Genomic DNA, 14,157 nt, shown 5'->3' with positions numbered 1-14,157 from the left:
ATTTGCCCTCCCCTCTCCCGAATTATTCTATCCGAAACATTTTCTCAAGTTCCCTGTAAGGCTTTGAGAGTTTCTTCATGCCCATTGCCTCCCCTACCCTTTTCATCCACGCAACTGCTGGTCCATTACCTTATAGGAAAGGAAACGGCCGGATATTGCAAAAATTAAACGTGGAGAGAACACAGTAATTGCCCGTTCGTAGGACACTGTTAAGGTTTAGTTAAATTTATGTGGTTTTTGTTTTTTGTGTCCCCCACCCCCGAAAAAAAAGAAACAATAATAATGGAAACAGCTGTTTTCCAAACCAGTGAAGGGACCGTGGGAGCACGAACAATACAGGAATCACACCCTTTCACACTTTTTTCCTCCCCAAATTGGAACAGCCTAAGATCTGCTGGAGAGAACTTGTAAAATTGTCAATAGTAAAATAATAGCACGGGTTGTTGGTCATGTGATCCTATGATTCTTTCCCAGGCACCACACCTATATCCTACTAACAGAAAAGGTGTGTCAGAGGCCCTGCTTCCCTTCCCTTAAAAGCCAGGCCTTAACTGCTCAGCATTTGGGAAAATGATTCTAGTTGTATGTGTTTTTTCCTCTTACTTGGTTAATTGGAAAGTATTTGTTCTGCATTTCCCATTAAATGGGAATGTTGCTGTATTCCCAGTGCCTAAAACTGGATAGGCTAAATAATAAGTGCTCAATAATTATTTTTCAAATGAATATAATATTCTTCCTTTGTATCTCCTCTTAATACTTAGAACAAAAATTTGTACAGTGATCCCAGAAGACATTGTGTCGACTAGAGCGAACAGATACTCAGTTTGAGTAGGACAGTCACACTGGTGGCCAGGAAAATGCCTGAGGCCATCTGACTATCCACTTAACTGTAGGTGGAGGAGATTACTTGTTTAAAAATATTTTTTTTATTAATTTCAGAGAGGATGGAAGAGGGATAGAGAAATATAAACATCCATGATGAGAGAGAATCATTGATTGGCTGCCTCCTGCTCGCTCCCCACTGGGGATCGAGCCCGCAACCTGGGCATGTGCCCTTGCCCGGAATCGAACCTGGGATCCTTTGGTCCGCAGGTTGACGCTCTACCCACTGAGCCAAACCAGTTAGGGCAGAGGAGATTACTTTATCTGAGAGACCTTACTATGTCATAGTGTGGACATCAATGAACTAGCTCTTTTTGCAGAGCTAGTTGTGCGGTAGCAAAGAGCATGACTTTGGAGTTTACAGGCCTGGATTTGATTCCAGCACTGCCATGTACTAATGGTGGAATCTTGAACAAATTTCCCAACTTACGTTTTTTCAAAATGTGGATAAAGCTACCTACTTCATAGGATTATTGTGAGAAATATATAAAATAAAGAATGTAAAGCACCTTTTTGAATTTTCTCTTCTGCCACCGTTTGCTGCTCCCCAAACTCATCCTCTGTTATTGTCCAGTCAGAAATATGGTTCCTTTAGTATGGATTGTGTGTAAAGTATTCTTCAAATCTTACAACCCAGTAGGAAATGCATCCTCATATATCTAGGGAGGGCTCAAATTATTTAGAAGTGCATTGCATGGAAGTTCACAAATTTTTCAAATGGTGAAGGATGGTACTCAATCAACCAAGCCACACTGGCCAGGGCTCTCCAAGCGTTTAGTAAGCCAATTCCACGGTGACGATGGGGACCAACTGTTCCCCCATCTCCGAGTCTAAGACATCCATTCTCTAGGTAAAGCAACCCCGGGTTTTTTTTTTATACCTTCCTATAGTTTTCATCTGAACCTGCCTCTGTTTATTGCCCATCTTAGATGTGGCACTTCTGCCTGCATCCAGAGCTTTGGGTGTGTCGAGAGCTTGAAAAGTAGAATTTGGAAGGGGAGAGTCAGAACCCTGGAGGGGTCCTCCCAGCTCACTCCAGCGAGCATCTTCCCTGAGACCTGCTGCCCCAGCCCGTCTCCTATCTTCCAAACCCAGGACCTACTGGGTTTGTTCCATCTTCTGGCATTTGCAGACTATTTGGCCGGATTTCTGTGCATAGTCAAGTCACCAGTTTCAAGTAGTGACACATTTTAAAACAATACAATTAAATTTTTTAAAAATTAATGTTGCACATTAATGAAAAATCAGGGTGGTGGTGGTGGTTCCTGTTCCTAACAGTTTTTTCCATTGCTGTACAACCAATGCATAGAATAGTCCCTGACACATAACTGGTTCTTAAGAGATATTTGCTGCATATTTGAATGCTAATGAAATGAAATACTAAGTAGATAAATATTTATTGAATGAATATCTGGGAAGGATAATTTTGTTTACAAGTGATCTGGCTGAGAAGAAAGGAAGGTGAAGACCACGCTGAGAACCCCCCACGGAGCACACATAGGCCAGCCAAAGGCATGAATGAGTGCACCCCTTTCCTCTCCAGGGCCGATGGTGGGAGCGCGCCCAGGTGCCCCCTCCAGGGAGCTAACCTAAGCTGCAAGCCCAGGGCGAAGGTGCTGGTGTTGGAGGAAGGGGGGCCAGTGGGTTAACTTCGCTCCACCGCCAGGTGGCCCTCTGTCTCCAGGTGAGGGTGGGCAAAGCAAGTGGGAGGAAGAGGAAGCCAGAAGCAAGGGCAGGAGAGAACAGTAATAATCACATCTGTTGAATGCTTAGGAAATGCCAGCCCTCTACATCGATTATCTGGGATCTTCACAACATTTCCACAAGGGGAATATTATTATCCTATATATAAGGAAACATACAGTTCCATTCCCAGTCAGGGCACACATCCGGGTTGTGGGCCCTATCCCCAGTAAGGGACATGCAGGAGGCAGTCGATCAATGATTCTTTCTCATCACTGATGTTTCTATCTCTCCCTCTCCCTCCCTCTCTCAAATCAATAAAAATATAATTTTTAAAAATGTGAATGAATGAATGAATGAATCAATACATAAATGAACAAACAAATGTCTTAACTCTGGTGCTTTGCTACTTTTCTCTTTTGTTGCCCATAACTGTGTGGAGAAAGTTCATTGGAACTAAGGGAGCCAAGTGGCTTTGGGATTTCTAAGCCAAAACAGCAGGGAGTAGGGAGGAGGTGACCCTGATAAAGGGCAGCTCTAAGCAACCTCGAGTTACTCAGTAACCTGAGCCCTGGTCCCCATGGATGGCCTGGCCAGGCTGGGCCAGGGCAAGCAGCAGACACCGGTTCCCCTTGGCTACCCTTTAGGTGCTCAGCTGGTCACAGCTGGAAACTAGAGATGGAAAGTCTAAGATTGGACAGACCCCAGGCCAGGCAGGCAGGGAGCGGTGACAGAGCCAGGGGCCCCTAAGAAGAGGTCTGAGGTGGCGGAAGGAGTGAGAGATGAGGCCCCCAAATCCATCAGAGCTTCCGGGGCCAGAGGAGGCAGGAGGGGGCACCTAGAGCTTGCCATCACTGGGTGAGCCCAAGGAAAACCATGGACTGAGCCTTTCCAGAGGAGGTGGTGGGCCATGGAAACCCTCACAAGGGTCTCGATCTCTGCTGGGCCAAAGGGTGAAACCAGCTGGTGCTCACTAGTTGTTAAAATACCAAGATTGCCCCATACAAGCTGGTAAGGAGATGTTGTCCAAAGGTCTCCGAGTGTACCTGCTAGCGGCTGGCCCAGCTATCCTGGCCCTCCAAGGGCTCCCTCTAGACCTCTCCGCAATCCAGCACATAAAGGGTTACCTGCCAGGGCAGGGGGCCTCCAGGACCCAACCCTGTTACTGGTGTTGACTGGAACCCCAGGAGCGGGCCCAGGATTGGCACTAAATGGATGGTTGTTGAATGAGTGGATGAGCAACAGAGGAGAGGGAAAACCAGAGATCCTGAGGAATTTAGAAAAACTGTCGACAGGTCAGAAAGAGATGGAGGAGGCTGGAATCAGGGAGGAAACTCCCAGGGATGCTAGGAAGGCCCAGCTGAGAGGCCTTGCTCTCTCTGGTTCTGCAGAGACTCTTCCCCTTGTAGGGCCTACCCAGACCCTGCCTGGGCAGCCCAGAGCAACGCCTACACCCAAACAGGGCTCAGAAAGCAGGCTGTGCCTCTGGAGCGGAAGGCCGAGCCTGCGAGGATATCCAGATGCTGATTTACCAAGAATCATTACCCACAGACTGTTGACCAGACACCCACTGCCCACACCGTTCCACAGCAGGAGCTGGAAAACAGCTTTCCTGCTGATCAAGTAGAGAGCCTCTGGGCCAGGGGCCAGGGGCCAGCGAAGGCCAGAGAGCATGCCTGGCCTGCTGAGAGCAGTGCTACCAGAGGCTGCTGCTACCCAGCGGCTGGTCCCCCACCCCCCTGCCCGCCTGGCTGGGCACTTAGGTCAGGAAGTTGGACACCTAGAATGCCCACACTGTCCCCCAGAGCCCACACTGTCCCCCAGAGCCCACACTGTCCCCCAGAGCCCACGCTGTCCCCCAGAGCCCACGCTGTCCCCCAGAGCCCACGCTGGCCCCCAGAGCCCACACTGTCCCCCAGAGCCCACGCTGTCCCCCAGAGCCCACGCTGGCCCAGCGGCTCAAGCCCATGAGGGGAGGTGGGGGAGGAGGTGAACCGGAGAAAGGAGGAGGATCAGGGCTCCTGAGAAGGGCCAGGTCGTTCTTAGGAGGAGCCCCACTCCGTATCTGCTCTGGGGAGTGGCTGGCGCCTGTGGACCTGCACCACATCTCCTGGGAATGGCAACTCTTCCTTCAGGCAGGGTCTGGAACCTCTTCGCCAACACCCACCGCCCCTGCTGCATGACAGGCCCCGCGGTCAGTAGGGTGTAGGGTGGCAACGGCGGCAGAGGGCCTCCCCTCTCACCAGCCCCTCTGACACTGGCCTTCAGCTGTTCTTCTCGGAAGCGCCTTATGGCCCGCAGGTGTCAGAACCCATAGTCCAGGTCCTCCACCTGTTTAGAGCCCCCCAGTGGCCCAGCAGCCACGGGGCAGAGGCCATGTGCCTTAGCAGGGCCTTCCAGGTCTTTTTAGACTCCCCACCCTCAGCCTCAGTTCCTGGACGCACTGGACATCACACAGCCAGGCTGGTGTCTATCCTGAGCCCCTCCTTGAAATGTCCCTCTGCTTTCTTCGCTTGCCCCAGTTCAGGGCTGTCCTTCTAGACTGCCTGTGGACATCGCCTCCCAGGAAGTCTCCATTTCGGTCCCCTCCCTCCTCTCCTCTCCTGTGGGTTCTGCAGCCTCCTCCTAGGTCCCCACGGCCTCTGTGCTTCCCAAGGTCACATATTTGCCCCAATGGCAATTAAATTCCCTCCTAAGTGTCCGTCTCCCAACTGGACAGGGGCTCCCGGAGAGGGGTCAGCCGGTCCGTCTCTAAAGCCTGGCTCGCAGTAAGTGTCTCCTCGCTGTCCGTCTACCGCCCCAGTGGATGCAGATCTTGCTCGTGTAACAAGGACTGTGGACTCCTAAGTGAGAAGACCCTCCTTCCACCTGGCTTCCCTTCTCTACAGCTGCTGAGCAGCCTGAAGCCCCTCAGATCCTCCCTGGGCTGCTCAGGAAAGCCCGCTGTCAATGCGGCCCCTGCCAGCCTGCTGCACTGTGGTGGGTGCAGGTTGGAGATGGGTGGGTGCAGGTTGGAGAGGGGGAGGCGGGGGTTGGAGCAGGGCAAGCACCTGGCCTGCTGCGGCCCAGACCTCCCCAGCGGGGTTAACCATCCAGGTCTGGAGAGCCATCTCTTTATCTCCGTTCTCCATCTTTCAGTTTGGAAAAGCTTGAGTAACCCCTCAGCTCTTCCTTATGTTAACCCTGGAGGGGCCAGGCCAGGGCCTTTAAAATTTTTCTTTACTGATATTTTGATAGAGAGTAAAGGGAGAGGGAGAAAGAGAAACATCCATGTGAGAACAGAACATCCACCGGCTGCCTCCTGCACGCCCCCTGCAGGGGTTGGAGCAAGCAGCCTGAGCGGGCGCCCTGACGGGAACCCAAAGACCTTTTGGTGCAAGGAACCACACCCAACCCACTGAGCCACCGGCAGGGGGCAGGTGGGGCCTTTAAGGGGCACTTATTCTTTGGGAAACACTCTTTCAACTACACAGGTTGGGGGGGAGAGAGTTAGAGTGCAGGCCCCCTCGCTTCCTTCCCCCACTGGGTCCGCCGCTGCGCCCCAGCTGGCACAGTACATACCGAGCAGAACAGCGCCAGGGTCAGCTGGGCAGAAACAGGATCTGGGGTCCCAACGCCCCCATTCCTCCCAGTCCTTGCCCCACCTCCGGCCTCCAGCCCGAGACCCCACCCTCCCCCACCCCCAGCCCCGGGAGCCGCGGAGGGCCGGGTCTCCTCGTGGGCGGGGGCGAGGCCTGCAGGGGGAGGGCGCTGCAGGTGGGCTGGGTCTGGCTCGGTGAAACCTGCCCGGCACGCCCGGGAGTGCCTGTCGGCGCCCAGAGCCGGAGCCGGAGCCGGAGCCGCAGCCTCTGCCCCATGGCCCGGACCCCGCGCCGCGCCGCCCGCCGGCGGCTGCAGCTGCCCCTGCTCTGCCTCCTCCTCCAGGGCGCCACCGCCATCCTCTTTGCGGTGTTTGTCCGCTACGACCACGAAACCGACGCTGCCCGCTGGCACGAGGGCAACCACAGTAACGCGGACAATGAATTTTACTTTCGCTACCCAAGTGAGTGTGGGCGAGGGCTCGCGGGGAGCAAGGACCCCAAGGAGGGGGCACTCGGGGGCCCAGATCTACCCCTCGGGGTAGGTGGGCCACCCTCTCGCTCGGAGGTGAAGGTGCCCCAGATGTATAATAATACCTTTCCCAGCGTCTGCCCGGCCCCGGGTAGTATGCTGCGGGTGGCACATGCATTACCTCCTTTAGTCTATAAACCAGCTACTAGTCAGAGGTGGGGGACTGAGGCTGGGAGAGGTTAAGTGGCTGTTCAAGGTCATGCTGTCAGAAGTGAGGGAGCTGGGGTTCAAGCCCAGAGCCGGGGCCCCAGCTTTGACCGCGCCCGTGTCCCTCTCCCCGTCGGCCTCATCAGGTTTGCGGGGCTGTGGCAGGCAATTCGCCTTTCCTCAGGCCTCCGCCCTGACTGCCCACAGGAAGGAGAAGCCTTCTGGGCAGGGGAGACAGGGAGTGGCGGGCAGCCGTGGTCATGGCAGGTGGCTACCAAGGCAGTCCGGACTAGTGGGGCTCCGGCCCGTCTTCCCTAGTTGCCTAGAGATGGCCCCCCAAAGTCAGAGAGAACATGATTGCAACGGCCGACCAGCCAACCACAGAGGAGCAGTCCCTCGCCCTGAGGAAGAGGCATGGCAGGGTCATCAGCCCATTTGACAGGGGAGAACGCAGAGGCTCAGAGCGGTGGTGACTTGCTCATGCTCACCCATCGTGTGAGCGGCAGAGGGGAACGGGGACTCGGGCATGCCGAGCTCCTCGCACCCCAGTTCACCTGCCTGCTGACAGGGCCTAGGAAGCGGAGGGTTAACCCCTGACCCCTGCTGGGACAGAGCCTCTCAAGGTTGGGGGCCCAGCCTTGAGATTCAGGCCCTGGGTAGCTGAGACCAAGGACACCAGACTCTCAAACGTCACCACAAATGCTTGGGCAGGTCTCCTCTAAGCCTCAGTTTTCCCATCTGGGCAATGGGGAGAAGGGTGCCCCATTTGAAGGATATACATGCAAAGAAGGCTCAGAGTGTGAGTCTCCTATAAAAAAAATCACAGGCTGCTATTACTCTACTTTCTGTTTGCGGAGCTGGCAGCAGGCTGTCCCCCCCTGACCCTGTCCCAGCCCCGGCGTGACAAAATGAAGCTCCCAGTGCTGAGGCTCTGGAGGGTGAGGTGGAGGTTTGGACCTGGGCATAAAGCGCCAGACACCCCAGACATCCTAGGCAGAGGGGGGTGACGGCCCCTCCCTCACCCCAGCCCTGGCTGGACAAGGTGAGCCATGGACGCTGGGATCAAAGCCAGAGCCAATAGGGCAGGAATGGCGGACCCTTGGGGTCATGCCTTGTCCGGAGAGACAGGGAGTTGGGAGGGAACAGTTCGCAGGCTGAGAGCAGTAAGCTCTTGTCCAAGGGTCTGACCTGGCTGCCTACCATGAACCCCTATTGCTTCTCCCCGGGGCCTCACTGAAGGCCTCCAAGCCCGGCCTGTTTCCAAGTCCTCCCTGAAACCGGCCAGCTTCTCACCCCTCTGCGGTGGTGGGCTCGCCCTGGACACAGCTGTCCGCCCTGCATTGCAGTAAGAGGAATGGCAGTTGGGAGTCCTCCCTCTTTTTCTGCCCCAGGTTTCCACCCCTGTGGACTTGGGACCCTGGTGTGTGTGGGGGGGACGGTTGGGGAGGAGGGAGGTGTGAGGTCCCTGGAGCCTGTGGCTTTGATGAGCCGGGTCTTCACCTGTCCTTGTGTACAGGGGAAGGGATCAGGGCCAGAGTGGGTGTAGCCACCACGCTTTGATTTGGGAGATGAAAGGGAGCTCTGCAACTGTTGTGGTGCCCGGGGACGAGCCAATGCCAAGGGCATGGCTACTCTGAGGGTCTGTCTGTTATGTCTGTAGGAAGGGCCCTCAAAGCCCATCTGGTCAACTCTACCGAGATGTGGAGAGAGAGCCAGAGAGAACGTGTGGCTGCCCAAGTTCGCACAGCGAGTTAGCCGGGCTGGGACCAGGTCTCTTGGCTCCCTGTCTGCAGCCTTTCCCCAAGCTTCTTACCCTATTAGGCGGGTATTGGAAAAAGGAAAGAAGAAAAAAGACCTTACTCACCGGGAGAAGGACTTAGGATAGATGGAGTTAGGATCTTCTTGGAAGAGGTGGGGAAGGGGGATGTGACCAGGACCAGAGCGGTTTGTGTGACCTCTTCTAGGAGAATACAGACTCATCTGTCCCCTTAAAGACAGGAGCAGGGAGAGTGGGGGGATGGCCTCCCCATTTTTTTTAATTGCTTGTGGCCTCCCCATTTTGACACTCATGTTTCCTGCTCCTCATATTTTATATCCCCACTTTACAGATGGGGAAACTGAGGGTCAGAGAGGTTAAGTGGCTTGTCCAAGGTCACAAAGTTAAAGGGGGAGAGCTGGAATTTCAATGCAGCTCTGTCAGATGCGAAAGCCCCAGCTTTGACTTTCCTTGTCCCATCATCTCAATCTTGTTCAGGAGTCTAGTGGGGTTAGGGAGGGGCAGTTAGGGAAAGAGAGAGGACACTAGATGGCGCTACAGAGCTTTTATCTTCTCTCCAACCAGGCTCTCCTGCCCCCACAGGGACCCCTGAAGGACTGGGGAGGGGTCATCTTATCCATCCCCCTGCCTCAGCTGGCGTGGCCCAGGGAGAGGGTCTGTGTGCAGCCTTCTCCACTGAAGGAGATTTCTTGATGTTTAGACTTCAGTTGAAAGGCCAAGGGATTGAGTTTTGATTCCAAACAAGCCTGAGGTGGGAGACGTAAATATTGTTGCCATTTAAAACAAGTTCTGGAGTGGTTTCGGCAGGTAATGGGCACGGAGCCCTGTGACCCAGCCCCCTTCGTTATCTTTCTGTCCTTGGGCAAAAGAACGACATGGATCCCCTAATTTATTGTCTACGCAAGGAGAGAAGGCAGGCAGTGAGGCCTAAAAGAATGGCGGCTGTGGATTGAGTTCCAAATGAGGTCTCTCCTTTTCTACGAGGTTTTCCGACCTGGGAGGGAAGAGGAGTCTGGGTGGTTTGGGGAAGGGACGCCATGTTGGGACCGTTGAGGAAGGCCGGTGGGGCTCTAGGGCCTCACTCCCCTTAGCTGCCGGGGCTGGCAGCACACACCCAGCCCGCTGCAGGGGCTTGCAAACTCACTTCCTATCAGCCCACACACAGCACAAAAAAGCACAAAAGTTCGCTTCTCTCCAAATCATTGATCTCTCCAAATCATTGATCTCTCCAAATCATTGATTACATTCTGAAATTCAATAATACATTTTTGGCTTGTTGGTGCTTCTCCAGATTGAACAAAGAAAGATGACCGTGATTTTGCTTTCTTTATGATTTGTCTCTTTCTACAAGGGGCTTGAGGTCATTCACAACAAAAACATGTGTGTCAGAAAAGGGAAGCAGAACATAATGACGAACACCTTCAGGGCCTACCTATCGTGGCTGCGGTTGAGATTCCAGTGTAGCTCTGAGCTTCCAGGCGGCCAAGGAAAAAAGGAAATATCATCAGTTATCACATACGTGATGCTTTGATGTTTTGGTGTCTTTCACGCCTGTGAGCACAGGGACCGTGGCTGCTGCGTCCCGAGACCCTGATGCACCCGTGCTCGGTACACATCTGTCACCTGAATGCAGGACAGCCGGCTGGTTCCTCGGGGGAAGTGACATCTCCTCGAAATATGTTCTAAGAAAAAGCTCTCACGTGGAGCTGTCAAAGGGGAGCTTAGGGTCATGGTTGACCCTGTTTCTCAATAACTTACTTACAACAAATGCCACAGCAGCACTCATGAACCGCTGTCTGTGGTGTTTTAAATGAAAGCCAGAGATGCAGAGCGTGGCGCCGTCTACAGAGACCCCGGGCGGAGGAAAGAGGCCCAGATGCATGCCCAAGGTCACACTGGCTTGTGTTTCAAACCCCATTTACAGCGGACGGGAGAGGGATACAGAACTAACACTAAAGCAAATTATTTGTATGTGTCGTATTGGCAGTGTTACTGTGCATTACTTTATGAGCGTAGTTTCTTATGCCCAGTAGTGCAGAATAGAAAGCAAACAGAAGAGACCCCGAATCTCCCTGCCCAGAAACCCCACTGACAAGTAAAAATAGTTCAAATAATTCTGCTATTAAAAAAAATCGTACTATAGAAAGAAACAAACTAAAAGGTGAAATCCTCCTCCGCACAGTCGCCATGTTGCATAACTCCAGGAGCATCGTCTGCACTGGAGTCGAGCCCCAGCAGTCCCCCCCTCCCTTCATGTCCTTTTCCCTGAGGTAACCCGTTAACAACTTAAAGCTATTTTGTAAATTATTATTTTTTTACATTTAAATTTCTCAAAACGGAGAGGGATAGGTTCTGAAGTATGAGGGATGGAGGTTAGACATCGAGAAGGACTTCCCAGCAGAGAGGGACCACTGAAGAGAAGCCGGGAGGGAGAGAGGATTGTGAGCATGGTGGGCAGGGCTTGCAGCCGGAGAGACACAGGTGGACCTTCTTTGGTAAGTGGTTGTAAGAGCCCAGAGACAGGGCAGAGAAGAGAGCAGGAAAAGGCTCTATGTGCCCTGGCTCTGACACGGGGACATCAGCGATGGTCAGGTTCCCACTGCTGCTCCACGCTGGCCAGCTAGGCACAGAGGCTCAGTCTGGGAGTCCCAAACTCCAGCCTCAAGAGCGGGGGCCCGGGCTGGGTGGCTGCTGGGTTTGCGGGCGGGCGCCAGAGCATCCCCCCTGCCCCCTCAGGCTTCCAGGATGTGCACGCCATGGTGTTCGTGGGCTTCGGCTTCCTCATGGCCTTCCTGCAGCGCTACGGCTTCAGCAGCGTGGGCTTCACCTTCCTCCTGGCGGCCTTTGCCCTGCAGTGGTCCACGCTCGTCCAGGGCTTCCTGCACTCCTTCCACGGCAGCCACATCCACGTTGGCGTGGAGAGGTGGGCAGCCGCTGCTCCCCTGCTCCCCCAGGTCTGCCTGGGGGGCCCCTGCTCACAGGACCCCACTGAAGCCCTGTCCATCAGGTTCCGACCCATCAGTTGATTTCTCTCAGGGGCCCCGCCTGTTCTTGTTGCCTGATTTCTTCTCCCAGCCTCGGTCCACACACTCAGCCACACCCCTCTCCCCATTCCTTTAAGCCCCTTATTACCCAAGAGCTGTTGGGAGGGGAGAGAGCTTCATGGCAGGTTTGGAGGAGCCTCTAGTTCAAGATCCGGTTCTTCCACCTGTCGGCTGTGTTTGCTGGGTCCCCAAACCTACCTCCCTGAGACTGTTCTCCCCATCTGCACAGAGGCACAGAGATCTCTCCCCTCCTCCCAGGGAAGAACTCAGACATGCAGTAGGCTCATGGCCTCCTCCCCTGAGCCCTTCCCCAGGGCTCCCCAGGTTCCCCTCGCTCACCCTCCCTATCCCTCCCTCCAGCATGATCAATGCTGACTTCTGCGCTGGGGCTGTGCTCATCTCCTTCGGGGCCGTGCTGGGCAAGACCGGGCCAGCCCAGCTGCTGCTCATGGCCCTGCTGGAGGTGGCACTGTTTGGCATCAACGAGTTTGTGCTCCTTAGTCTCCTGGGGGTGAGTCTGGATGGGGATGGAGCGAGGGTGGGGGTGGCCAAGGCCAGGCCCTGACCGGGGCCAGGGGGAGGGGTGGGGCAGTGGGGCAGGGCTCCCCTCCAGCTCAGCTCTGCCTCCCCAGGTGAAGGATGCCGGAGGCTCCATGACCATTCACACCTTTGGTGCCTACTTTGGGCTGGTCCTCTCCCGGGTGCTCTACAGGCCCCAGCTGGAGAAGAGCAAGCATCTCCAGGGCTCCGTCTACCACTCCGACCTCTTTGCCATGATTGGTGAGCCTGCCAAGGTGGGGCGGGGTGGAACCAGTTCCGGGGACCCCTGATTGGGGGCCAGAGAGGATGCTCTCCAGGCAAGGTCTCCGGGTGCTGCCTGTAGTCTTCGGGGGTCTGGCTGAGAACTCCCTTCCTACTTGGGTTCTTCCATGAGAGTCCGGGACCTGTGCTCCTTCTCAGCAGTTTTATGACAGGTTCTTAGAACTCAGCCTTGAGGCCCGTTCCCAGGGGCCTTTCAGAAATGTTGGCACCGACCCTTGCTTAAACCCTCCAGGGCTCACCACCCTCAAGTCAGAAACCAGACTCATCCGCCTGGCACCCAGCCCCTCGCCCTCCTCCTCCCTCCCAACTCCAGCTCCCTCACACGTGGCTTCTCCCCCCTCTTACCCCCAGGCCTTTGTCCCCAGGGCTGCCTCCCAGGCCTAAGGACACTTCCTCCCAGAAGCCCCTGCCCTGGGGTTGGGGGTTGGAGTTTGTGCATCACGCCTGGGAGCAGTAGGGCCTGACCTGCGAGCACCAGTCACCACCCCGTGTCTTTTAAGCAGGTACCTCCACCCTGGCCTCTGCTCCTCTCCCTACCTTCATAAACGAGCCAGGAAAGGAATTGATTTTTTTTCTTTTTTTTTTAAAGATATGTTTTTACCCCACTGCTAAACTTGACTGATTTAAAAAACATATATATGTTTTTACTGGTTTTAGAGAGAGAGGAAGGGAGAAGGATAGAGTGATAGAAACATCGATGGAGAAAGAGACATCAATGGGGCTGCCTCCTGCACGCCCCGTACTGGAGATCAAGCCTGCAACCTGGGCTTGTGCCCTGATTGGGACTGGAACCTGGGAACTCTTGGTTCATGGGGTTGACGCTCAACCCCTGAGCCACACGGGCCGGGCCAAATCTTTTGTGTGGGTGGGGGGTAGTATTGAAAAATAACTGGGAGGAGAGGGCTGGTGTTGTATTTCACGCTCCGGGTTTGCTGGGGAAATAGAGTGCGTGTAACCCTAGGGCAGCGGAGGCTCCTTGCCCTTTGAGACCCAGAGACATGGGGCTTTAAGTCCAAAGACGCCCCAAGACTTCCGTGCTGCCCCAGAGGCCTGCATTCTCAGCTCTCCTCCGCCTCCAGCTCCTTCCACAGACACGTGACCTTCCCTTGATTCCTCCCCACGCTCTCCCGCCGAGCACCAGTGGGTGAGTGGGTGGATTTTATTGCAGGCTGTGGGGTTGCAGGGAAGTCACATGGCACACCCAAGGACCACTCAGCACCCAGGGGCAGTCCCCCAGCCCCTTGCCAAGCTCACCCTACCCCAAACGGTCCCAGCCTTCCCTCACTGTGCTCCTCGACCCCTCCTCCCTCTCCCTCCAGGACTGACCTGGGAACCTCACACGGACAGGCAGGGCATGGGACACACAGGCCCAGCTCACCCACTGCTCGGCAGACAGCGGCCTCCCTGCACCCTGCAGGGTCCATCCTTTCTAGGACGTCACTGAGGTTATAAACCAAATTATTTCCCTGGCACGCACACCAAGGACCCAGCTCAGTGCCTGGAATGCGGTGCACTTGGTCTTTTTTTTTCTTTTCTTTCCTGATACTTAAAAAAAAACACACCTCTCAAACCTCTGATTTTCATTAAGTAGCTCCCTTTGGGGCCAGAACCCCTCCGTGGCTACTGTTTTGTTGAGCATTTAGTACCCACCAGGCCGTGGCTGAGCACCTTCACGTGTGTCACCTCCTTTAG

The 14,157-nt window shown here is 54.8% G+C and overlaps 1 protein-coding gene across 1 annotated transcript in view; it reads left to right on the top strand.

Annotated features, from left to right (window-relative positions):
* Nucleotides 1-6,379: 6,379 nt before the first annotated feature.
* Nucleotides 6,380-14,157, top strand: part of RHBG (Rh family B glycoprotein) — an 11,219-nt gene continuing 3,441 nt past the window's right edge. The window contains exons 1-4 of the mRNA XM_023761530.1: nucleotides 6,380-6,607; nucleotides 11,336-11,522; nucleotides 12,004-12,154; nucleotides 12,276-12,437. Coding sequence (XP_023617298.1) covers nucleotides 6,421-6,607; nucleotides 11,336-11,522; nucleotides 12,004-12,154; nucleotides 12,276-12,437 — 687 coding nt within the window. The 5' untranslated portion in view covers nucleotides 6,380-6,420. The remainder of the gene's footprint in view (nucleotides 6,608-11,335; nucleotides 11,523-12,003; nucleotides 12,155-12,275; nucleotides 12,438-14,157) is intronic.

This window comes from Myotis lucifugus, unplaced genomic scaffold, assembly GCF_000147115.1.
Source record: "Myotis lucifugus unplaced genomic scaffold, Myoluc2.0 scaffold_211, whole genome shotgun sequence".
In the NCBI taxonomy this organism is placed as follows: domain Eukaryota; kingdom Metazoa; phylum Chordata; class Mammalia; order Chiroptera; family Vespertilionidae; genus Myotis; species Myotis lucifugus.
This window is presented reverse-complemented; position numbering and strand designations above follow the sequence as displayed.